Source organism: Anneissia japonica, unplaced genomic scaffold (assembly GCF_011630105.1).
Source record: "Anneissia japonica isolate Jap-2015-1 unplaced genomic scaffold, ASM1163010v1 scaffold287868_len458714_cov195, whole genome shotgun sequence".
NCBI classification, from domain to species: Eukaryota; Metazoa; Echinodermata; class Crinoidea; order Comatulida; family Comatulidae; genus Anneissia; species Anneissia japonica.
The window spans coordinates 270780-297298 of record NW_022698322.1 but is presented as its reverse complement, the minus strand read 5'-3'; the positions used below and the strand labels follow the sequence as shown (position 1 = coordinate 297298).

General features: G+C 32.6%; 2 protein-coding genes across 10 annotated transcripts in view; one reads left to right on the top strand and one right to left on the bottom strand.

The window, feature by feature from the left end:
• Positions 1-3391, top strand: part of LOC117102496 (high affinity copper uptake protein 1-like) — an 8992-nt gene extending 5601 nt beyond the window's left edge. For all 7 annotated transcript variants that reach the window (XM_033242788.1, XM_033242785.1, XM_033242782.1 and 4 more), the window contains 2 exons: positions 337-736; positions 1282-3391. In XM_033242788.1, coding sequence (XP_033098679.1) covers positions 337-736; positions 1282-1564 — 683 coding nt within the window. In that variant the 3' untranslated portion in view covers positions 1565-3391. The remainder of the gene's footprint in view (positions 1-336; positions 737-1281) is intronic.
• Positions 3014-26519, bottom strand: part of LOC117102495 (active breakpoint cluster region-related protein-like) — a 58523-nt gene continuing 35017 nt past the window's right edge. For 2 of the 3 annotated variants that reach the window (XM_033242778.1, XM_033242779.1), the window contains 16 exons: positions 23683-23798; positions 22258-22355; positions 19954-20132; positions 17946-17996; positions 16608-16670; positions 15862-15999; positions 15375-15417; positions 14928-14996; positions 14591-14688; positions 12151-12249; positions 11886-11945; positions 11100-11271; positions 10005-10082; positions 9283-9417; positions 7792-7897; positions 3014-7458 (listed from right to left, as the gene is read on the bottom strand). In XM_033242778.1, the coding sequence (XP_033098669.1) occupies positions 7269-7458; positions 7792-7897; positions 9283-9417; positions 10005-10082; positions 11100-11271; positions 11886-11945; positions 12151-12249; positions 14591-14688; positions 14928-14996; positions 15375-15417; positions 15862-15999; positions 16608-16670; positions 17946-17996; positions 19954-20132; positions 22258-22355; positions 23683-23798 (1695 nt within the window). In that variant the 3' untranslated portion in view covers positions 3014-7268. The remainder of the gene's footprint in view (positions 7459-7791; positions 7898-9282; positions 9418-10004; positions 10083-11099; positions 11272-11885; positions 11946-12150; positions 12250-14590; positions 14689-14927; positions 14997-15374; positions 15418-15861; positions 16000-16607; positions 16671-17945; positions 17997-19953; positions 20133-22257; positions 22356-23682; positions 23799-26519) is intronic. The other variant, XM_033242780.1, reaches the window with a different exon arrangement.

Sequence of the window (26519 nt, the reverse complement as noted above, 5' to 3'; positions counted from 1 at the left end):
TATATATATACAGTATATATATAGGCCTATATATATATATATATATATATATATATAAGCATATATATATATATATATATATATATATTCATATACATAAATATATATATCAGTATGATAATATAATATAGAATATATTCCTATTTGAGCACTGTTATTATTTAATATTAATCTATCAGTATATGTATATGTATATATAGAAATATATGTAGGCCTATTATCTATAGCATAATTATATATACACATATAGGAATATGTTATGTAGGCTTATATATGCTTATATGTTATATGTATATTTGTATGAATGTATACTACCGTTATATTTTTTCTACATAGATTTCATTTTAGCGTTAGTAATAGCATTGATTCTCAGCTTTTCCTTCGAAATATCAAAACGTTTACATCGAAATGGACAGCTTCGACTCAGGATATATAACCATAAACTTTTGAAATTGAGACACTTAGAAAAGAAGATCAAACAACTGCTGGATCCGTGTGAAGTCGATCCTACTAATTGCCATCAAGCTAAACAATCGCATATACGTATGTCATGTGACAATGATGACCAATCAACGAGTGGATCCGCTCCCATACCCAGTAAAGAAAGTACGCTATTGGAGGAAACTATTTTTAGAAATCTATCATTTGATCTTGGTGATAATCGATGGAGTTTTGATGGATCCGATATATCAGATATACAATATAGACATACTGTATACAAAATTTATAGAAACAAGTGAGTATAAATTGTAGTTATTTACTTTAAATCAAATATGTAGAATAATAACCGATATGTTATTAGGTATGTAACAAAATAGTGAAAATGATTAAAGTATTGAGCAAAGAAATAACATCAAAAAGGAATTTCGGTTATTAATTTGATCCGTGGAGGAAATATAAGCTATCTGTAAGAAAATAAAATAGTCTCAAATACGAAAACTAATTCTATTATATCGTATTGCTGTGTGACATCAAATGTGCCGCATGCAATATAGCGCTACCTTAAGATGTCCCTCAAGTGTTTACCGTACTGTAGGCTTAACCTCTACTCTTGGTGCTTAATCATTAAGTGGTTTAGGGAATTTAGAGCATTCTTGCACAATCACCTTGCGACATTGAGATCAGAATAGGCCTAATGTGCAGTGTAATGGTGACGGCAAAACTTATGACATGAAACACTTTGGAAAAGTAATGTTAATTTTATTTATTTATTTTTAAATTTTTTTCCTGAAAACCATCTGTTTTTCATAATTGCGGTTTTATTTCAATCTTTTGTTACAGGATAATCGTGCATTTTCTTCTATCCCTTCTAAACTGCATTAAGTTAGTCATCGGATATTTCCTTATGCTGATTGTAATGACTTTTAACGGTTGGGTTTTTGTATGTGTTGTGACGTCGGCAGCAGTGGGGTATTTTCTATTTGAAAAGCGACAGTACGACGCTGGGATGCCACAGGTTCGTAGGACCGCCCATGTGTTAAATGCGGCAGAAATGAATGTTTGTCATAATGCAGAAGCAGTTCCACTACATGCACTGAAAAAGAGTATTTCGACAGACGTATGAATAACGTAAGTCTAAATGGATAGTATACCCGATTTACGGCAGATTTAATTCGATCATGTGAAGACAGCTTAGTGTCTCATATATTAACGGATTTTGAGAGGACACGGGGGAATTTACCCTCATTTTGCTACTGCCACTTTTTGTGGGGAAAAGGGGAATACTGTGCAAATACAATGTGTTACAATAATATTGTAGCAGCTTATGGATATTAATTTATTCATATGTAACTTACTGTACATCTCAACGGAACCAGAACCAAAATGACCGCATTTCCGGCAAAAAGAACGGATTTTTCAGGGGGTAAGGCACTAGACTGCCCTTCCTATAAGCTGCGAGTCATTTCCGTTCCCCTAGATTATGATCTTGTATAAAGCTCGGTTTCCATAGAGTCGCTCACCCTATCGGCGACAGCATTTCTAGCTGCCCTGACTCAATCGGGATTGCACCCCGATTCGTCTGCAACGCAATCGGCAAGTTGTACCAGGTTCAACTTTCTCGACTGTCGCCAATAGGGTGAGGGATTCTATGGAAACCGAGCTTTACTATAAGTAAAATAATAAAATATTACAGAAAAAACTGAATCTGTACGTTATTATCTTATTAAATAGTAGCATCATAATACTTTAATATTAAATGTCACAAAAACCTGAACATGGTTCAAAGTTTGAGCTATTTTAAGAGAGCCGCAATACAAAATATTTTCCGGGAATAAAGTTGTTTTTTTTTAGGGAGAGAAACTCCCACCCACTGGATGCCACTATGTTTGTATGCCTGTATGTATTTATGTAGGCCTACGTTATGTAATGTATTTAGCATTTTTTATTTTTGCATTATGTTATGGTTGTTTTAAAGCGCAATAAATCTCCAAATAACAATAGTGTAGTATTATAAATGACAGTGGTGGCGACAGCGGGGGGGGGGAGGGGGAATTTCTTCCCCATCCCCCACCCCACCCAGTCGGACAGGCCTGGAACCCTGTCGTCGGATAGAAAATAAAAATATAATAATTTGCCTATCCAAATAAAGTCATTTTGACTCCGCAATCCCTCATAATTGTGTCTAAAAGCACATTTGAACCATACTAAGCCACAAAAACTCTCTCTATTATATAAGGGAGATTTTATTCCGGGCCGTCGACCGAGGCATCGTCAGCTCCTTGACTCGGACCCCTTCGTCGGACATGTCACACTTTTGTCAGCATATTTCTGGCGCCACCTCTGATAAATGATATGAATTGTTAAAACTGTAAATACTAATCACAGCAAAAGTGTATGAAAATGAGTGCAAGGCATTAACGAAGGGAATTCGAAACCACAAGCTTCACTTGAAGGGTCACACTGGGTAAAACGCAGACAAGTTTTGTTCTCGTTCATCAAATGAATTTGGAGGCAGATGAATTTTTTTTTAAAGCAGTGTAGTCACGGAAAAGAAATTAAGCACAAAACTTCGTTATGATCCAAACAAACTCGGTTCTTTAATTCCGTATATTGTTTGGCGTTTAATAATAAGGCAAGACAAGTTGCTAGTATTTTGACCTAGAGTCTTTCTTCCACATTAAAGAGACGAAATAGAGAAATAAATAAATAACAAATTATTACATCTAACCTTAATTTATAAGATAAAAAATATCAGTGAAAGAGAAAAAGAAGTAATTTTTGTTAAATCATTATATTAATTCTGAGTAGGTACTAGCTTACTGAACTGCAAAGGAGTAACCTTAAATTGTTATATAATTTTAAATGCAAATATGTACATGGAATCTAACTGCAAACTTGTAGATTACGAAAAGAGAGTTTGTTTAGAAGTAAATCACGTGATATAAAATCAGCCATTCTATCAGATTATTTTTATCTCTCATTAGACAACGTGTAGTCAAACTTTGATAATATGTGCCAATATATCAATATTTATAATAGACCGTTCTGCTAGTTATTGAAACATGCATACTATTCAGAAAACGCAAGTGTTTGCAGAACATGCACGTATCCATTGCCCTGTTCTGATTGGTCACTTGTTCAGTTTGACTGACACTCCAGAAAGGTCCACTGTACATCTACCAACAGACATGGAAACACACAGATTATGTGTTTGATCATGGACCTATAAATAGGTCCATGTTTTGATCAAATAATTATATCTGATCGAAAAATTTGCCTAAGGAGCCTGAGAAAAACACATCTTACTGTTTAATGTAGAATATAACATAAGTGTTTGCAACTCAAAGATTTGATATTCAAATCAATCAACCAAAGAATTAACATAATTATTGATATCATAAACAAATTACAGACACTACTATAATTAATGAATAAGAAATGTAACAAAGTCTCTTGCTTCAAAGATTTGAAATTGGGATCATATTATAATATGGTATATAAAATAAGGTTATGACCTATGACCTATTATGTTCACAGGTCAACTGATGTTACGATACTTATAAATAGTTTAAGCTGGTGCTAAGGTGTATGGTTATACATGTTATACAAACCATTTAAAATATGAAAACATGTATCAGGGTCATTATAGTCAACAAAATTAGTCTAATTATGGTAATCAATAAACTTATTTAATTCTTGCATATTACACTTTCAAACATAATCAATGTTTAATTAATAACAAAAACTATATTCTTCATTTCATCAACTATATTCCAATTATCTCTATATATAAATCACTGAAATCAGACTCTTAATCTTGGGAAAAAAATAAGGTAAGATTCAGCATCTAATGGTAATAAATAATTCATAATCATACTCATACTACATCTAGCATATCAATATTTACAAAAAAAAAAGTTAAATAACATTAAAATAAAAAAAATAAAGCAAACAATAACAAGTGGCACAAAATAATAATGGAAATAATAACAGGCTAACACTACTGACAGTAATAAATAATTTGTATTCATTAAAAATTTAATATAATTCATCAAAGATCTTAAAAAGTAACCAAAAACTGGTTTATTTACAAAGAACTTCATTTTAACTAATACATCTCATATATTAATATTCAATAATAAATATAAATTCAATTAATAAAGTAACATTAACAATTAACAATAATATTAATAATAATGATTAATATTTAAAAACAAATTGATATTAATAAAAAAAAGTATGACTAATAACAAAAATAATTATTGAAGTTATAATGAAAAATAAAAATAATAATAGTAATATATTCTATGTTAACAATTAGATTTCTACCCTTTCTACAAGCAGCACTTATAATTAGTTATCTATAGGTATCACTAATTCAGAATAATTACTTTACTGCAAATATTCAGCAATAATCTCACAAAATAAAATTAACTGTTTTAATTACTTATATATTAAATGTTTTAATTACTTAAAAATCTACTTAAATATTTGCAAAAAATACAAAAAACTTTTACTTAATTATTTATATTAAATGTGTATGCTTTCGAACACATAAGAATTATAGAAAATACCCAAAAACAATACTAGGCTAAATAAAAAAAATCTATATGTTTTTTGTCTTGCCTTTATCTCTTTAAGATAAGGCTTCTTTTTTCCTTCATTGAGACAACACACCAGACACAAAGTCACATACCTAGGCCTATGGCAGGCCTAGCACACACAGACACTCAAAATTACTGAGTGTCCGTGCGTACTAGACTAGGCATTCTAGACTTACGCTAGGTCTAGCACTCAAAGATACTCACAAGTAAAAAAATGATTGTGTTGGCCATGCCCAGCCGACCCAAAATGTAAAAAATTGGGGTTCGACATTTTATTTTATTTTTTTTTTTGACTATAACAAAAAATATTTTTTTAATTAACAAAAAGGCTGGAATAGGCCTATCTTGCTAGACGGTAGGCGATGCGACAGTGTTATGCGTTCGTTTTGCTCTTCATTATAGATTTAAAAATGGTATTTTTGTGTATTTTATACTTTTTAGGCATAAACACGTTATTGGTTAGAAAAAATAAAATTAAAAAAAAAAACAACTTACCGACCGACCTTACCGACCTACCCATTTTTTTTTATTTTCCCGAAACGTGGCCAACACAAGAATAATCTTTTCTGGCCTTGTGAGGATGTTTGAATTCCTGCAGGATTACTCAGTCTTGCCATTCAAAAGTAAGAAACACATTTTAAAATATATTTGGCCTTATTGTTTATAAACTGTACTGTTATAAATTCAGAAACTATATTTTATCTGACTTAAACAACTTTACAATATTTAAACCCTTATACTGTGAGAACAATTCTTGATTTTCTCAAGCAAACAAAAAAATGTTTTAAACAACAATATAATACACGTAACTATACTATTATATACATTATGGTACTGTATCTGCATGTATATATACACTATCATGGAATGACTACGAACCAAATATGCAACTAAATCATTAGGCAAAATAAAATCTTTATTATTTACATATATTCATCCACGTCTGCAGTTACTTCTATATTTTTTTGTTAGCTTTCATTTTCTTTAATAGATATATTCATCTATGTATATCTACATTTCTTTTTTTTATTCCTACTTCAGTTTTGAATAATCTATTCTTATTAAATTATATACCTTTACACAAATAATGTGATTAACAAGATGCCAATATTGATTCTTACTTATACAGTATGATATTTGTATCATAATAAAGAATATCAATTTATAAAATCCCTAAATAAAGGGATTTGCTAAAACAATAAATCTTTCATACATTTTACCATTACCACCTCATAGGTAGATTAATTATGAGTTTCGTTTAAGCAAAACATGCTCCTGGATTATGAAATCCAAGAAATCCTTTTTTGTTTAATTTTCAATCAACAGTGAAAACATGTATTTATCGAGATGTTTTAATGTACAATATGCTTGCAGAAATAGAGTAGAAAAATTTAAACAAAAAAGAAAAAAAAAGTGGATATGACCTCATCTGTTACTATTCACACAAAGGTCAGAAGAAAATTTGTAGTCAAGCTGTGGCTGAGAGTTCAAGATTTCAAACCCAAGGCCTTGAGTTAAATTCTGATACCATCAAATTATCATACTAAGATATAAGCATTATTTCTGTTATCATTTAATATACAAGTGTTTATCATTTAGCATGAGAAGCTGAGATACACTAGCAAATAAAAAAAAAAAAAAAATAGGCAAGTTCAGCTAAGTTACATGGTTACATAATCATGTACGATAAGAAACATTGGCTGTACTTATTTTTTTATTAATAAGAAAATATTCCATTACCATTGCTTCTTAAAGTTTTTAGCCTTAACACCATCTTGATTTACTGATTTATGTCTTGTTAATCTATTCCATTGTTAATTTCATATTGCATTTCTTTATCAAAACTCCTGCTGTGTTGATAAACAATTTGCTCATCAGAGGGTACGAAATATTAGGTGCAGAGCGCCTAAAATTTCTTCAACTCACCTGTGTATCTCAGTTTTCCATGGGGGGAAAAAATTCAGGAATTTTATTTGAACAAATAAAGAAATATATATTACTGACTAACTGTAGTAATATAATGTATCAGTATTTAAAAAACTTAACATTTCTTATTTCTTTCTTCAAGTAACACAACAACAAATATCAAACGCACACATACATTTTATCTACATGTGAATTGGGTATTAGGGATAACATCTAGTTTTCACTTCGTCCACATTTATGAATTTTCTGTATTCTTCATAGTTTTCTTAATTATTAATAATTATATGCCCTCGTTATTCACAAAAAACAGTGCTCGAGAAGGTAAGCTAGGATACCAACTTGTGACATTACATCCGACATGCCCATAATAGACTGAAGAGGGTTGCCTGGTGCAGGTTTGTGAGCTCCTGGTCCAAGAAGAGTCGGTCCAAATACCGTTGCCATATTCTGCAATGACATTTTGTTTACTTTCTGCCTCTCTGAAACTCTGCAAAAGAAATCATAAGAAAAACACTATTGATTATATATAATAACAGCATTATGATTTGTAACAATTAAATATATCCAATTCAGGGTTTTTACAAACATGTGTGTTATACAGGGATGAAATACTACAAAGAATACCATATTTAAACAATCACACAAGAGAAATTAAATTTTCAAAGTAAAATTGACTTTAAAAATGAAGACTACATACAGGAATATTAAAATAGATATTAGAAACAAGATTACATAGAGGGCTCACTATTACATATCCATTCCTATATTATATATTCATTCATTATACATTCAAATTTGTTTACTACTAAAAATTCCATACCTTTTGATATGGTTAAAGAGGGCAAACACAATGGATTGATTCGCAGTTGGTAACCTTTTAACCAATGACTTCATCGTATTCACCTTAGTTTCTTGATGAGTCAAATCTGGAAAAAAGGAAGAAATTGCTGTTTGTTCATCATCACATATATCGTTTGACTACTTGTCATGCGTAATCCATAGTTTTTAAGGTTAAGCTTTGTCCAGAATATCAAATTTTCTTTGACAATAAAAAACTTGTATGCCCATATATAGTCATGATGTGCCTATATATGGTCATGATGTGCCTATATATGGTCATGATGTGCCCATATATGGTCATGATGTGCCTATATATGGTCATGATGTGATGTCATCGTGACCATATTTAGAAATGTTTTTGTCAAATATTATTTGATAGTCTGGACAGGCCAGGATGTTAATTCAAAATCGGATTTCATTGTTAAATAGTCTCCCAACATTTTTTTTTTTAAATCTACACAATCCGTCATCATTATTAAGGTCATCATTACAGTCATCATCACCATAACAATAATTATTATTATTACTATAACCTGTATTTTTTATATTCAAATTTATATTTTAGACTCTAATTGTACACTTCAACATGTTGCAGTTTCCATGAAATCGCGCTGGGCAACCTTTTTTGTCACTGTATATACGACAAGGCTTAAAATAGCAAATTACGATAAAAAAAAAAAAACAGAGGGTCATCTTATATGCACGACATACAAATTTTAGATTTTTAAATCAAGTTCGCCCGTAACACACAAATTTACAACCACAATGAAGGTACTAAATGTTAGTAGGAATTAATGCAAATTTAAATACAGATAAGATTTTGATGAACACTGAAAAACTCATAAAATTGTATTATTTGGAAGATTAGCCTTGCATTTAGCTCTGTATTTTTCCAGCTAGATGCAATATCAACACATTAAAAAGCAAAAAAAAAAGGATTAAAACAGGGGGGTAGTCTTATACGCTTAACATACAAAATCGTCCAAAAATCTTCTCAAACTCAGGGGTCATCTAAGTCACCTTATACACAAGTATATACGGTATGAGGTTGAAACTGTGTTTGCATATCGGATTCATTTAAAAACCAATTAACCATGCATATGGTCACTTTGAGAAAAAAAAATCCAATGCATAACATTCTCATTGGTAAAATTAATCAACGTCTTTGATAAGTTTAAATGAGTAAACGTTGTAGGAAGCATAATCAAACTGTTTTTTCCCCGAGCAAAATGTCCAATGCAAATACATACATTCAAATACTTCATGCAGTGCCGATCTATTCAAAGAATAGACAATGCATGCAAACACTGTTTAAGGGAGTGAAACTGCTTTAAAGAATTGCCTTTAAATCTTCAGTAAGCACTCCAGTTTCTGAGTTAAAAAACACACAGATCTGAATGCCTACACAAGTTGCTTTTTAAACATACCACACTACACAATGACAAAAAAATGTAAATAATGATGTACTTACTAAGGGCTTCCACAAGTTTAGGGTAGAGAATATCAGTGAAGAGTGGCTCAGGTAGTTCACGAAAGTACAGCTTCATCAGACCAGCGACGGCATGGATGTCTGTCTGGCCCAGCATGCTTTCAATACTTTTATGATCTATCAAAAATAATTCAAAAATACAAATAATTAGTGGTAGTTGATAGGAAGATCAAGATATAGACCATTAGGCCTAAATCTCAACAAAAATAATAATTAAGATCAGTTAAATAGCTTGATGGCAAGATGTCTGCCTTCCAATACCAGGGTCCTGAGTCGAATTTCTGTCACGGTAACAGGAGTTTTTCTCACGACCAAAACCACACTCCACTACGTAAGCCTCTTAACAAGACTTCGTCTATGTACAGCATATTGGGTGTTATGTTCCTCTTGTGAAGGGATTGCCACTTAAAAATGTTATTAATGATTACAAATGATTGAGAAAAAGATGAACTTTGTTGTTAGGCATATCCTTTACCTTTGTGTCTAACGCCGGGCACTTACTGTGTCGAATGACCAACGCGGTTCAATGAAGAACGCAACGCGACGATGTGCTCACAACGGATCGTTTTTGATGACGATCCATTCCGACTGCCATCGACAATCAGCGTTACATTGTCTAACACTCACAGGGACCGGAGTTGGATTTGTCGCGTGGCAGTCGTACAACACAGCGAGTGGCCGGCTTAACGTTAAATAATACTTACGATTCTCAAATGCATTTTTCAATTTTGCCACATCTCCAGATGAGCCAGATATCCTGTATATTCCAGTTTCTTCCAAACCTGTAAATAAAAATAAAAATTAAATTAACTATTACTTGAAACAATGAAATATGTAAGGCCGAATAAAAAACATTACTAGTTTCTCGCACATTCATTTTCTCTGCTCAAGCAAATTTTTTTTTTCCACTTTATTTAAGAAGTGTAGGAAAATCTGGCTATCACATCAGTTAAATTTCTCTCTCAATTGAGGCATGTCGTGGCGAAATGGTGTTGTCGCACAGGCCAGTATTAAGTAAATGAGCTATAAAATATGGGAGCTTAAAAAATTGCCTAAAACTCCAAATTTGTTTTTTACTATATATCAACCATGGACGTATTAATAAGAAGGACATACAACGTAGTATTACCCTTTGATCCATGATCTTTTTCGACAAGATAAGAGAGGGGCATATCACCATCAACAGTTTAATGTCTTATTATTAATGTTCCAAAGTATTAGTTCTGGAATTGGTCAACAAATCGTTTATTTAACGTTATTTTGATAGTTATTATTGAAATTTTTGTGTTCTAGACGCCCGAAAATAACATTAGAGGCATTCCGGGCTATTATTTGTTTTTTTTTCTTTCCTTTTTTAGTTTTTTCCCTTTTTCTTAACCTCCCAAAAGGGGGGAGGGGGCCCCGGGGCCGGCCCTCCTTAAATCGGCCCTTGAGTTTTCAAAATATTAGGATGAGAAACTACTCCATTTTTTTTTACTTGGCCTAAAGTAGTACAGTAATACATGGTTAGAAACATAATGGATCAAATCTACATCCATACTACATGTTGAAAGACTGGTCCCTTTGTTGCATAAGAATGGACCACCCTGCTGTTGACTAGCATTTGAGTTCAGAAAGTAATTTTTTTTGTTTTTACCAAATTAAACAATAGAACTTGCCCAACCCCCACCAACCTCAACAGGGGTTATACTCCAGACCTCTGTCAAGAACCTCTAGATTTCCGCTAAGTTAAGGCTCCCTTGGACACCCCTCGGTGAAATTCTGATGTCACCATTGAATCACAGTCGACCATTACACACCTCTTTTCTCAACCTCCTGTATGCACAGTGAGACGATGTTTGGTATCTGAGTGCGTTCCCGTGCAATAACTTGCTGGATGCGGACACCGAAGACACCTAGTTTCCTTTTTGACTGAACACGCTTCAGTGTCTTATGTGCAGATGTATACTTGGCAGACAACTTCACTTCAATCTAAACAAAAAATTTGAAATATATGTTTATCTTCTTGTGTATATATATTCTTTTTCATAAAGAAAAGAGGCATACCTAGTAGTTACTGGTCCAGTAACTAAATGTGTAGCACTGGCAGTGGCATAACTAGGGGGCCCACACCACCAGCCCCCGCTGCCAATTAAAATTTTAAAAGTGAAAAAATCAATCTAGTAATCATCGAGCCCACTTACTTCACTTTCGTGCCCCCTCCATTTCAAAGCTTCTAGCCACTGACCACCGGGTCCTGGGGCATGCTTGCATATTGGGATTATGTGTTATCACAATTTTTCATTATCATTTCTGATCGCTTAAGGATGCAGTTTAATTTTTTGTTTATTAATAATTATCTTGATTATCATTTTCCATTCAAAAAAGGCGCTAAGCCCCCAGAGGCACATCGATCGTAGGCCAATACGCACCAGATACAGAGGAATCAGACTCGGATGATCAACATTAAGCAAGAAACTAAAAACTGCCTATATGTTATTATAGCAAAGTGTAAATATATAAAAATATTGTTTTTAAATTCTTGTTCATATTTTTCTTTTTGTTTCATTACTAATAATATTTTAGTAGAAATATTTCTGTATTACCTTTTCCATCTTCATAACAAATTGTTCATGTTTATCCCTCATTTGTTTTGCTTTTGGCAACTGAATATTTTAAAAAAACATACAAAATCTATAAGTTATCACACATATTCAATTACATTTCTGTTAAATATTTAAATATTATAAGTGTAAATTCAATAATTAACAAAATATTAAAATGTACAATTCTCATCAAAATATATTTTTAAAGGGAAGATCTGAATTAATATAAAATATACAAAATCTTGATCAAAACTATTTCACGTACCGTGGTGAATCCTCTGTCGTAAAACTCAGTTTTTCCATTTTTATTTTCATAGCAAATTATCCTTATGGATCGAGCACCATCTACTTCTAGATCAAAATCCTAAAGACACACAGAGAAGAAATTCAATTAAAAAGAGAATAAAACAACTGTATTATTATTATTATTATTATTATTATTATTATCATTATATATATTATCTTAAAGCTCTCAGACTATCAAATTTTCTTTGACAAAAAAACTGATGTATGGCCATACAGTCATGATGTGCCTATACATCCCTGGTTGTTAACACTCTGCCTGCCAAAACGGAGATCTTTGTGTTTGGTAACACAACCGTTGACCGCCAAACACGGAGATCTCTATGTTTCAGGTTTTTTTACGGAATTCGAGAGATGGGGTAATTACCAACATGTACTAATTTGAACGCTATATTCAGTCTGGACCGTAAGTATTTCACTATTTGTTTGTTTACATTGGGCGTAGCGGTAATGATGTGCTTTCACGAAATCAAAATTATCTCAGCTTTGTTGTGCGAAATTGCAAAAGTGAGTCATTTTCATTTTATGGTTACGGGTCACAGATTGTGATTAGAAAGTGTTTGATATCACTGTAAAGCTAAGATCTTTGTAGTTCTTGTAGTATTCATTACCTGTCAATCTGATCACATACGCACTCTCAACAAACTTCGGAAAAATGTTAAAATTCGCTAAAATGTCTGGCGGTGGCTGATACTATTTTTTAATTTCTTTGGAGGACCAAATTTTTTTTAGAGAAGAGCTCACAGGCCAAATGGAATCTACGCCTATCTGAGGCAATATAAGTGACATTTAGTTAGGCCTATGCATAACAAATGTTAGTTCAATTAAATGATGACGCTTTGAAGATTACAGCAGAATATTTTGAACAAAATAGAACATTGTACATCTTATAATCATTGCACAACATGATTCATCCAAAGTCCAACAAAAATAAAACATCCTGCGCCATGCCATGGTGCGCCCTCAGGTGGCGGCCGTTCTCTCTCTCTCGGCAGCATGGTTGTTCATGTCGGTTCTGTGTGAATGTCACGTAAATAAATTCCTTCTATAGTTCAATCGTGTCCGTCGTTGGTTTTTGGTGTGGTGAATATTTTCTTAATTAATGGCGCATGGCTGTTCATGTCGGTTCTGCATGAAGGTCACGTAAATAAATTCCTTCTATAGTTCAATCGTGTCAGTCGTTGGTTTTCGGTGTGGTGTATTTTCTTAATTAATGGCGCTGTTTTAATAGGAACAGTCACTTACAGTCCATAACCATAACAATACAAAAATAAGGCTAATTCGAAACATAACAATCAATATCACTTAAATGACAAACGGATGCCTTAGCAATTGCAGTAAAATCCTGTGTCAGGGCTGTCAAAGATATAAGCATCAAGTCCCTGAGATGCGCATTAATAAGTTGACTTCTATATTTGTTTTTTTTTTTGTTTTTTTTATAAAAGTCATATTTGAAAAGCCGCTTTCACATGTTCATGTACTACCAAACATGATTAAGATGGTGATGGCTAGCTTTTTCAACACAGACCTTGCATTAATAGCAACGTCCATGCACCAAAATTCTATCGTCGTCATTGGATACAGAGTTATCAATGCTTACCGCTACTTCACAGCAAGAATAAGACCAGAGAAAAACGATGTATAGCAATCAACAACGCACTCACCACCTTCAAACCTTCCCCAAGGAACATGACTCAGGGTTTCCATTTTGGTCTTCACTTTATTTCAAAAATATTCATCAAATTATTATTTATTTTTTATTTTAATGATTCAAAAAAAATTATTATATAAATTTTATTTTTACGCGGGCCAGACTAAATGTCGCTGCGGGCCAAATTCTTGATACCGCAGCGGTATCAAGAACCAGGGCTATATATGTTCATGCTGTGATGTCATCATGACCATATTTGGGCATGTCACATGTTTTCTTAAACAAAATTTGAGTCGGAGGGCTTTAGGTGACTGACACAGGCTCTGAACACTGATAACAGGGTTCGAATTCCTTGCTGTGCATGTCACTGGCCACGGCACTTCATCTAATTGTCTCTCTCCACCAAGGAGAACAAATGGAAAGGTGTTGTGGAATTGAAAAGTACTGGTTTGTGCACAATATGCTGTAATGTAACGGTGTATAATAACCCAGAAGTAGTGGGGATATTTTAATTGTTTATTTTGTATTATATATTTCAATTTCAAATATGGACCTTTTATGTATGCTTACATATTTTATTTCATTTATATTTTTAAACTAATATTTGGCAATTCTCATAAAAACACATATTTAAGCACAAATAGAACAGCAAAATGCAATGAATTTAACTGAATTAAAATGCCTGAAAAAAAAAAAACACTGCATATTTTATGCTAAATTATAATACTATATAATTATACAATTTCCTTACTTTATTCCATTCCGGTTCCAGAGTCTCCTCTGTGGAATTGGTTCGAGCCATTAGTGAGTACATCCCGTATGAGTCAACTTCAATGACACAAGACAAACCTAAAGAAAAAAAGTAAAACCATAAAATAATTATTGATTACATCATAGAAGAGTGGATGGAAGTCAACCCAATAGCAGATACAGGAATATCTTAAGTGTTCCAAGGCATGAATCCCAGGCTAAGGCTCTTTGGAGCCCTACTACAATGGGGAAAAGCCCACCCACTTTGGTTTATTTGACATTTTATATATAATTATATATATATATATATCAGAAAGGAGAAATGTGCACCAACTTACTCTTTGGTTCGGACAATCCAGTTGCATTCAAAACCACCACCTTCAATATGCCACTCAGACTTTCTTCATCTGTTGAAATAGGAAGACAATGATTATACACAAAATATCCATCATAAGATATGAAAAAATAACATCAAAAATCAAATAAAAATACTCAATTTGAAAAAGTTGCTAATATAATAGAGAAATGCAGAAGTTATACTATATTATTTGACAATCAGTTAAGAAAAAAAAAATCATTTTTTCACTTTCTTTAAAATTGTTAAGTTTGACCAAAAAGTTTAGGGCTCAAGAAAGTGAGGTGTTTTTAGTTTTACAAGAACAATTCCTGTAGAGAATTTCAACCTAGTGGGTGTGCATCTCAACTATTCAGCTACAACTTCAACATATTTAACATTATATAATTTTAAGATATTTTCTAATATAATATTTTCACATATTTCTTACCATCCTTCAGCAGAATTGATCCTATATGATTCACTTTGCGGGTCTGTTGGAAATAATTCAAGAAATGTAAAAATTTAATTTATATTGTTCGTATGTTTTTAGGTTTCTTTGACTTTTGTTCCAAACATTTTAGTCAAAAAATAAATATGCTGCAAATGTTTTTTTTTTCAAAGATTCAGTTGTTTTTATTTCTCAGTCTGGTAAAGCTGGATGCACACTATATAAGTGAGGCAGGACAGCAGGGAGACTGATTCCACCTCTCAAATAAAGCCATCATCAAATATATAGATAATCATACACAATATACAAATATTATTTACATATTTAATAAATATGCAAAATGTGCGATAGCCAATCACCATATGGAGAGATAAGGATGTTGACTTTTTTAACAGACATAGAAGGATTAATGTAGCACGTTCAACAATATTATAACATAAACAAGCAGTACTGCGACCACAATAAAAGTTTGCAAATTGTAACCTACCCTTTTACATTTAGCCATCACTTTGTCAAGATGGAAAGAAGTCAGAGACGGTGTAAATGTGCATTCCCTCTTTGCTTTTGCAATTGCTTCACGCCATTCAATTCGTTCATAGTCTGAGGACATCAGTAGTGTGTACGTCTGAAATAACAAGAGAGAAAAAAATACTATAATGTATGTAACCTTGTACAGAACTGATATAGCATCTTCCAGAGATAGGTGTTTGTGACACTTTTAATTATTACCTGTGGTCTGCCTTACATTGTTTTGAATCTGAAAACACATCCATTGAACTACTATTATGACTGTTCACATCTAACTACTCAGGTTTTATGTTTAAGTAGGTACATCCTGCAAAGGACTTAAAGGTCCATAAGCCCAGGGTAACAGGGGTTCTATAGACCAATACACCGGGGTAACCAGTGTACTGGGTACTGGGTTCTCAAGTGCACTTGGGCCAATTGGGTACACTGGACCTATGGTGTACAGTCCTTATCCGAGAAGACTGGTTCCACCACCAGAGCGTGCCGTTCAAACCAGCGCCTATATTATGACTACAGATTGCAACGCCTATGCCTTAACCGCTCGGACATTCGACTCACCTAATTCCTATGGGGTCCTTCAGTTAATGAATTGGGCAGTAAACTGAGAGACAATTCCCTGATCTTATCAAACTGATATTAGATGACTTAAAAATATGTCAGAAAATGAGATTGTTCTGTCAATGAATATACTATATTAAACATTACCTTGCCATGTTGATGGTACAGATGGAATGGGAGGTTAGGCGAGGCCATAACCATTGTTGCTTCCTGTAAAGAACAACCAAAAAAATTTTTTTTAATTATTTCAAAGCAAAGCATAAAATACTGGATTAAATTTTTTTGTATTAAGAGTGAAACATTACTATTATTTACATTAACAATCCAAACTGCCATAAAATACTCAGGCATAAAGTAACTTAAAAACAAACAACAAAATTTAAACAGAAACCAGTTTGAAGCCAATCAATGGGTGGTTTTCACTTCCTTATTTACCTTTTAGCAGTCCTATTCAATACAGTATGTTTTTCATAGTATAAATAATCCAGAATTTGCGCTACTGAATTTGATATAGGCGGAAAAAACTTAGTATTCAAAAAAATGGAGACTAGTACAATTGTATTCTTGCTCTTATTGATGGAGTGCTTTGGTTTGTATACTGAACATTGGCAATAGAAACTTATTATGACGATAATTGAACTACACATTGCAAACAACTGATCCATTGTATTTTCACAATTAATTATTCTGGGTTCCTGTTATGAACAAACCACCTTTAGAAAGTACTATACCAATGGAATTATCATTTATTACTGTATTTTATAATTTTTCTACAATATCACTTTCAAGATTTTAGTATTTTATTTTGTTTAAATTATAAAATAATACCAACTTTAAATTTCATGTTCATCATTGCAGCTTTCATACTTAATTATATACTTTTTCAATTCTAAACCAAAACATTTATTTTTATTTTATTATATTTTCTTTAAATTCTATTTTTAAGGTATCTCCTGATAGCAGCTAATTTTGCATTACATTATGGAAATTCTGAAACCTAGTAAGGTTCAGCTTATCACCATTTTAATAAAAATTGTTTTTAGTTTTTTTTATTTTCACATTTAAATTTTAACTTCATTTGAAATTGTATTTGGTTTCTTTATCCCTGACCAAAAAAACAAATGAAAATTTTGATAGATATGTCTAATAATGATTATAAAGGTGATTAAAAAAAAAATGTTATACAGAAAAAACTTAGCACTTATCATAAAATACATTCCTAGATTGAACCCAAACTTGACCAGAAGAGATGCACCTGAACCAGGAAACCATCCAAGGTCTTTGACAAATGCCAATGTTCAAAGGTTAAAGGTCAAGAAGTAAATACCAAAAAAGAATTTCTTTTTCCTTATGCACACTGATTAGGTCAATCGCATTGTAAATATACATATATTTGTATTAACCAGCACATGTAAATATACATATATTTGCATTAACCAGCACTTGTAAATATTATAGGCAATACCTTCAGGTCTGTTTACTTACAAGTTCTTGTAGCGTTTTCTTGTGTTTGGTTGCATTCTTTCTTAAATTCCTCTATAAAAATATTTCAAAAAATCAACTTATGAAGTATAAAGCTGTTTGAAGTTTGTGCACAATTTACACTTGTCTCATTTTGTTTTTAAATAACATACTTTGTAAAAAAAATCTTTATATGTCATATTAATAAATTAATTGGTTAGTTTGACAGTCGTTGCTTGCCAGCCGTCTTCAGTTCAACTACATTAGGACTTGATTTAGTCGTAGTTAGAACTTTGACTACATTGTTTTATGAATACAAATGAAAGTATAAAACTAGTTGAAATTCCAGTTCCAAGTTTGACTATATTTTTTGTTTTAAGATTACGGGCACCTATTAGTGACACCTTTGAGACCACAATGTTCCCCTAATAGAGTACCCCAGTCGTGTTGTCACAACGCCACGAGGTACTCTCTGTTGTCAACAGACGTTGGTTACCCTTCATTACGCCTGAATGACTTCATAGGCTTTATGGAATAGGCATTTTGAAATCTAATATTTTACCATAAAAAATGTACTAAAAACACAAAAGCTTGCATTATATTAGTTATCGAACACACATTTAATCATCAATTAAAATTTACAAAGAAAAAGTAAAATATACAACATCTTAATAATTACGTTAGAGATTGGGATCAATGGTTTGGCAGTGGAGAAAATGGCGCCCAGTTGAATGTTTTTAGCAACGATAGCAATGGAGTAGTATCACGCGGTATTGTGACGTAACACTGTAGAACTCTATTTGGATTTGCACCAAATAAGGGTTACTGTAGATATATTTTTACTTGCTTATGGCTAAATATGTTTCAGAAATTGTACTATCAACCTTTGAAATGTTTTTCAGAGTGCTTATGACGCCACTAAATGTTCAAATATATCAAAAAGTCTGGTTTAAATTTTCTCCTGAAAAAACATCACTCGGAATTTGTCAGACTTTTAACCAAAAAAAAGTTGCTATGCAATGCAAAAGCAATGTGGTCCACATATGGTATTAATTTATGATATTAAAATATCATAAGCACTCTCAAGAAGGCTGAGAGAAGCAAATTTTTGTTTATTTTCTAAAAAAAAAAGCATCTGGAATTTCTGATGACTTTCTAATAAAGAACGAAGCAATCACAAACAAATTAAATTCTAATAAAACAGGTTCAAGTCTGTTTCATCAAAATTACATTCAGTCAAACACCATGGGAAAAAAATTTTAAAAATAAGTGACTTTCCACGAAGTGAATAAAATTAATTTGAAATCTCTGAACTAGACTCTGTTTATTGAGTTGGTTTATAATAGAATTAGAATTATGAACAGTTTAATATCAGCATATCAAAATAATTAGACATTCGATGTCGATTTTAAAAGAAATTTCACCTGTTTTAATACATTAAAATATTATGTTTGGTTGAAGTCAATGTTTAAAATTAGTAAAATAGGCCAACAGCTGTTTGTGATCCCACAACGACTGCAAGTGCTCTAATACCTTACGAAGGGGACTATATTCTTGAAATAAGGCCAGTCCCAAAGCCTCCCAACAGCATAAATTCAGCCTGTGCAGGGCCAGATTTCACTCTCGACAGGCTAAGTAACCGAACTAGGGAGGACAAATTCCCTGTGACAATGGCAAATCGGGCTTCAGAAGAACACTACTATTTACAAAAAATAAGTAAACATTTTGAATAGACAAAAAAAAACATTATTGGTCACTGCCCTATTTGTCAGATGGCACCTGACCCAGGGGCGATTCCAGAGATGTCCGATAGGGGAGGCCGAAAGGGAGGGGGGGGCGATCACTACCTTAGGGACATCCCCCGCAAACTTTTTGTTTTCTAGACGCCCAAAAATAAAATCTGAGGTGTTTTGCGCGATCTTTTTTTTTTTATTTCTTCTTTTCCCCCCTCCCCCATAAATCTGCCCATGAACTCCGGACCACTTCCGCTACTAATGTATTATATATAATACTTTAGTATTTATTATCTTACCTGTCCAGAAGCCCGCTTCAGCTGGGTCTTGATTGTGGTAAGTTCTTTCCTGAGTTTCTTAATATCTTCAGCACTCGTCATCTTCACTACAGGCTCACCTGATTGGATGGTGGGAGTGGCAAGAGTTGAGAGTGACATAAAGGAATACAACGAGGAGGACACATCAAAGTGGTATGGTGCTATATAACAGTACCCAAGGGATGGCAGAAAGCAAAAGGAAAAGAAGAAAAAATATTGCTAAATGATAATGGGTTAAGTGCAATGGTATCTAAACAGCGATTTAGTTAAGCATTACTAAGCATTCATTTACTAATTTGCATATTAATTAGGTAATTTGAATAATGAAGTATATCAGTTTTGCATAATTAGGTGTTTTCACATATGCATAGGTATTATGCATGCATGCATAGTTAGTTATTTACATATGTACTTTACACATGCAAGCAGATTTTTGCATAATTAATATTTTTATAAATGCATTTAAACGGTTACACATTCAGTAGTAGATGCTTTATAAATGCTTGCGAAGGATAAGGGAATATGCAAAATAAAAATCACATGCAAGTTTAACAGCTGTACATGTATGACTGGTCACTTTTTGTATCAAGCTTTATTTTATGTATAAATGATATGAAACAAGTCAATTTAATAGAAAGGATTAAGGTGTTGCACTACACTAGAGATAATTAGAGATGATTATGTAAATTATCTTAATAATGATGATGATAATGATGATGATGATGATGATGCATGATGATGGTGATGATTACGATGATTACAATGATATTGATGATGAGGGTAATGATGGTAGTGATGATGATCAAGATGATAATATTGGTAACGAAGGTGATGGTAGTGATGATGATAATGAATGTGATGATAAGGATACTGATAAGGATGCTGATGATGATAATAATAATAATAATAATAATGATTATGGTAGTGATGATATTACTATCAGTATCATTACTATATAATGATGATTGTGGTGGTGGTGAATGGTAGAGTTTGGTGGTACTGTAGTGATGAAGATGAAAGTGATGGTGATGATTATGATGAAGATGATGATTTTTATTTTTTTGATGGTGATGATAATAACTATTTGTTTTTGAAATCCTCTTTCATAAAGCAACAAATTGCTTGCCTACTGTATGTTAACGAATATGTTATGCAGGGGTGTGTTTTGTTCCTTAGTCTGTTAATACAGTAAGTTATTTATCAAATTACTTTAGTATAAGGTTATAGGCAAAAGTATACAGTAAATGAAACATGGGTATAATAGTCTATTCCAGGGTGATGATATTGTGTTGTAGCGTTAGGTAAAATAAAAACGAAACTAAAAGACAAGCAGCCGAAAAAAATGAATGCGGAGTTAAAATCTTGCAAAATAGAAATGTTTACTTAGTGAAAAATTGTATAAGAAAAAAAAAAAGAAATTATAATGCGGGAAAAGCAGAACATGGTAAGATTAGCAAAGCAAAATGTTGGAGGGAGCTGTTTATATCCATACCACAAGATGTCCCATAACCTAAATTCATCAATCCACGATTCTTCAAGCATTTTTTCATGATTTGACTTAAATTAACTTAATCTAATATCAATAACAACATACTTGTTAAACAAATATATTAGTATAAATTATGATAGACAGTTCAATATAATATTTGATTTAAATAGTTGTTTTTCATATTATATATTTGTATAAATAATATTAGTTGCAGTCTTCCTTCTTTCTGTTAATTAGGCCTAGTTATTGTAAATTATAATTTGGGTCTGCCGCTTTTTCAACTTTGAACAGTGACACAGTATATAAGTAGAGGGTTAGGCCTACCAAACTAAATCTGGAGTAGACTTTGTAACTGGGACTGTCCTTCTCCACTACACCCACTTTGTGAAGGAAAGGCTTTTAATAAAATATCCTTCATGCGAAGGGATTAAACCGCAAACTAGCATCATATAGTTGAGCCCTACAGCCTACATAGCCTACTACAGCCTGAATAATAGCAATATACATGTATCAATTCACCTTGCATGCGCATTCACAAAATGGCACCCCAATCCTTTTTCACTTTCAGAGGACATAAAATACCGAAAGCCCTAGATTTTTTTTTTTTTTTTTTTTTTTTATGAGGGGTAAATTTGCACTTAATATTATGTGATATAATACTGCAAGAAATCATGCATGCCTCCCCAAACCCCTATCCTCTCTTTTTATACTGAGTGCCACAACCAATCTCCAGCATCCTTTACCATAGCTTCTATTGGTTTTTATCAATAACAATACACCTTTGATTAACAACAAACCTTCTGATTGGTCGAAAGGTGAGAGCGAGATTTCGGTGAGAGGGATACACCATTTGCACTCGTACTGGCCCTTCTGTTTTTCTTGGGTAAATATAGCTCTGGAAGAAAATGGAGACATTTAGCCTCAAACATATTTTATACAATAGGAAATATTGGATTGGATTGGATTTATTTGGTGTAAACACCAAGGATAGCCCACGAAAGTCTAGAAGAAGACTTATTTCCAGTGGGGTCTTTCTGGTGGTGATTAGACAGTACACCGGGAGACAATCCCCTACTCTTTTCCGAAGAGTGTACTGTGTTCTTTAATGTGCACATGGGCCATAAATGCACATGGGACCAACGGCTTAAACGTCTCATCCGAAAGACGGTGCGCTATGTAACTTGTATTTCAGCCCCCTAGGTGAAACACAAGGAGAGGCAGCAATGGGAATTGAACCGGGGACATAGAGATCCTCACGGTTCAGCGCACACACACAAGCAACCTCCTTCTCAATAATACCTCCATGATACAATAGACCTTCCCAGGATGTCAATCAAACTTAACAACTGACCAATCAGAGCAGGGCAAGGAATACGTGCGGATCTAACAAGCAAACGTGTTGTCCCACGAAGGCACCTGTTTGCATATGTTTAATTTAACACTGTCATTCTGTGGGACCTTGAAATAAGGGGGGTGGGCTCGGAAGAAAGTTCCACTGTTGTTGTATCTGCTGCACTGCTTTTCTTGTTGTTGCTGCTGCTGTTGGTTTTGCCAACACTTCTTCCGCTGATGTTTTTGTTGATATTGATTTTGTTGTTGTTTTTGTTGTTTTCCATAACTTATTAATATAGGTTATTCCATAACTGTTGTTTGAAGTAGCCTATGCTAGCAATAGAATATATTGCAGTACTATTTTTAAACCAAAAATTCATATCGTCTAAGCATATGCACTTTCATAGCAGATCAATTTTTAAAATTACAAAAATGATGTCAACAAAATTATTTAAAAAAAAACACATCATGACTATTACAAAAACATTACAGTAACCTAAAACAAAATATATTTCTATCAACCAACTTATTATTATTATTATTATTATTATTATTATTATTATTATTATTATTGCATTTTAATTACTAAATATAACTTAAATCCTACAATAAATTTCAATAAGAAAAAACAACCAAATCAAACAAACAAACAATAACAATTAAATAATATCCAAATAATAGCAGGGATGCATGGTGAACAGAGATGAGCTGGGGCCACCCAGTCTAAAGCTAATTTCATGGCCCTCCAAGCACCCTTATTAACCCACTTTTCCATTCAAAAAATCCACTCCTATATTTAGAGTTTAGATATGTTATCACGCAACCACTCTCGAAATGTCTTCCACCCACCCTCCTTTGTTTTCTTTAGGTACAACCCTGGTAATAGTTACCTTGTGCTCTTTTCGGCCGCACAGATTATGACATCATTCCATAGAAGAACGTGGCGCAAACGCCTCTCACCCTCATTCCATTCTACTAAGTAACTTTCCTTGATCAAATATCGTTTCTAAAAAAGAAAATAATAATAAATTAATTTTAATAAGTATTAAATATAGTAAATCCTAAAGAGATATGGTAAAATTTATATAATGCAATTATTTAGAAAGGGCACATTGTTGGTATATAGCTGTCAGTATAAAAAGGAAATAAATAATAAATTATAAATAACCAGATACGCTAAAAATTATATATTGTAATGCAAGATTTTGGAAAGGCTACATTTCCATAATCAACAGTTTGCCTTCATCAGTGTTATTTTGGGTTTTTTTTTATATTTTCATCAACAAGTTTGAATGCCATTTGAATGCCAATAAAAAATAAAATTAGATAATCAATCAATCAATTAGTCAGCCGAAGTCGGTTAAGACCTTAAGATTCTACTTCAGTTACGTAACCCCCTACCCTTCTGAAAAATTCAATGGGTTCTTCAAAGTGCACACGAGCCAGATTTGTACACCGGACCTCCATTTTAAGTTCTTATCCAAGAAGACTTGGTTCTACAAACCGAACCCTGGTGGAGTAGCACCTCGTCCACTCGACTTGCCCAGTGTTATTTTAATAATTGATTATCCTTATTGCTAATATTATTCAATAATTATTATTACGAGTAATTTAGCTTATGTGTTCTTAATAGGAGAGTGGTTTTGATATAAAAAAAAAAAAACCAATTGACCCTTCCCATAGGATGCAGCATTAATTTACAAGATATAAATGTGTACAAAAAGAAACACATGCAGCAATACATACAGTAAACTTCATAAAAAACCAGAATGCAATCGTAATCAATAAAGCGTAAATTAATCAAAAACATATGACTGAAAAATAGCCAATATGATACATGCACAGCCCTAGGCTTTGTAGTCTGTTACAATAACACGAGCAGTCCTTTGTAGTTTATATCTCCTTTTGTTGTTTATATCCCCTTTTGTTGTTTATCAAAGGTGAATTGGATTTTACTGTACCAAGAACAAATTTGCATGAATACAAGTTTTAGCTTCCTGGTTGCTTTATGAAATCACGTTTATTAGCGAAGAAATTTATACACTAAACTGTAGGCTACTTCTTACTTTACTTATTGAAACAGACAATTAGCTATTATACTTTATATTCTATCATACCAATGTACCTATGTATTAAGTGTTTTTGAACGTATCGCCTACAGCATTTTGTGCAGAATCAACCATGTTAAATACAGCGCTTAAAACCCTATTAAACTCATATATTTGTTTTGTTTTTTTTAAGAAACCATATTTATATATGGTGTCCTTTCCAGCGCATCCTAGAAGGTCTGCTGATGTTCAGGGGCCCTCTTAATTGAATGAAATAATCTTATGCTTTATCAGGGAAGCCTCTTTTACGAGGCTTTGGAGTGGAGCTGTTTTAGTCATTAGTCCTGTTTGTTACAGCATGGACCTATTAATAGGTCCATGGTTACAGGAACTGAACCCAGGTCCCTGGGATTAGAAGGAAAGCATATTAACCGCTAAACAATCCTATGAATAAAAAACATAAACATAAGCACCTAGTAATGACTTCATAAATTAGGGTTCAATTGTAAATTTACTTGTTGGTGCTCAGGACATGAAAAATGAATGAACACTAAAAGAGAAGTCCTAAAAGTTAATAAAAAATATTTGTAAAACAACTTTAAAAAGAAGTAAAATGGTCTTAACTAGAAGATGAATGCATGTCTCCCAAATAATTAAGAATACTGCCCATTTTTATTTAGTTTCTAGAAGTGCAATTCCACTAGTAGGACCTCCTCAGCCCATCTCAAAAAGAAGCCCTTCTTTAGTTTACAAAAATAGTCTCAAAAATAGACCCATTTTGAAAAGAGGCTGTGGGCTTCTAATCGAGACATTCAGACTGACGTTATCTTTGATTATTATGATAGAGTGTCAGTATCAATATTATTCTATTGTACAAGCATGGTTAAAATTTTTAAACTATTTAAAAAATTCTGAATTAATTAGCTGAAAAATGTTCTATAGTAGTAATTCTAAAATTTACAGCATTCATTTTGAAAAGAATCCTACTCTTTAGTTTGCAGAAAGTAATCTCGAAAAGAAGCCCATTTAAAAAAAAAAGTCCATCTTGAAAAGAAGCCCATTCAAGGATCCTCAAAAAAGAAGCCCAGGGCTCCTATTCAAGGTTTACAGTATTATATATAATTACTTGTACATGCATCAACTTCCAGTTGATTGAGTTGTTCAAGCTCTAACCTAGGTTATATAATGTACATATTTTATTTTAAAATACACTCAAGCTTGTATATATAACCTATTAGTATAATGTTTAATATCACCATAGGTCAACGGTTTCATAGAGGGGAAATTGGAGGGAAATATATAACAACAGATATAAGATTCTGATAATTTTTATGTTTCGTCTCACTTTCACAAACCTAACTTTATTACCGGAACCGTACAATTAATTCTTTGAATTATTCGTTATTATTTTCTCGGTTTTTAGTTGCTGTCTAGTTTGAAAACACTTCAACATATTTTTTTTACATGTAAAGTGTATAGAAACTGCACAAGTTGTGCTCTAACCAGCAATATTAATAGTCCGGTTTTAAGTACACTATAGGAAATAGAAGGAACCATTGTTTTAACTGAAAGTGGTGATTGCTAAGTGATCACTATGCTTGTGCATTACTATTTATAATTTTCTCAGTTTCTAGTTGCTGTCTAGTTTGAAAATACTTAAAAATATTTGGTTTACATGT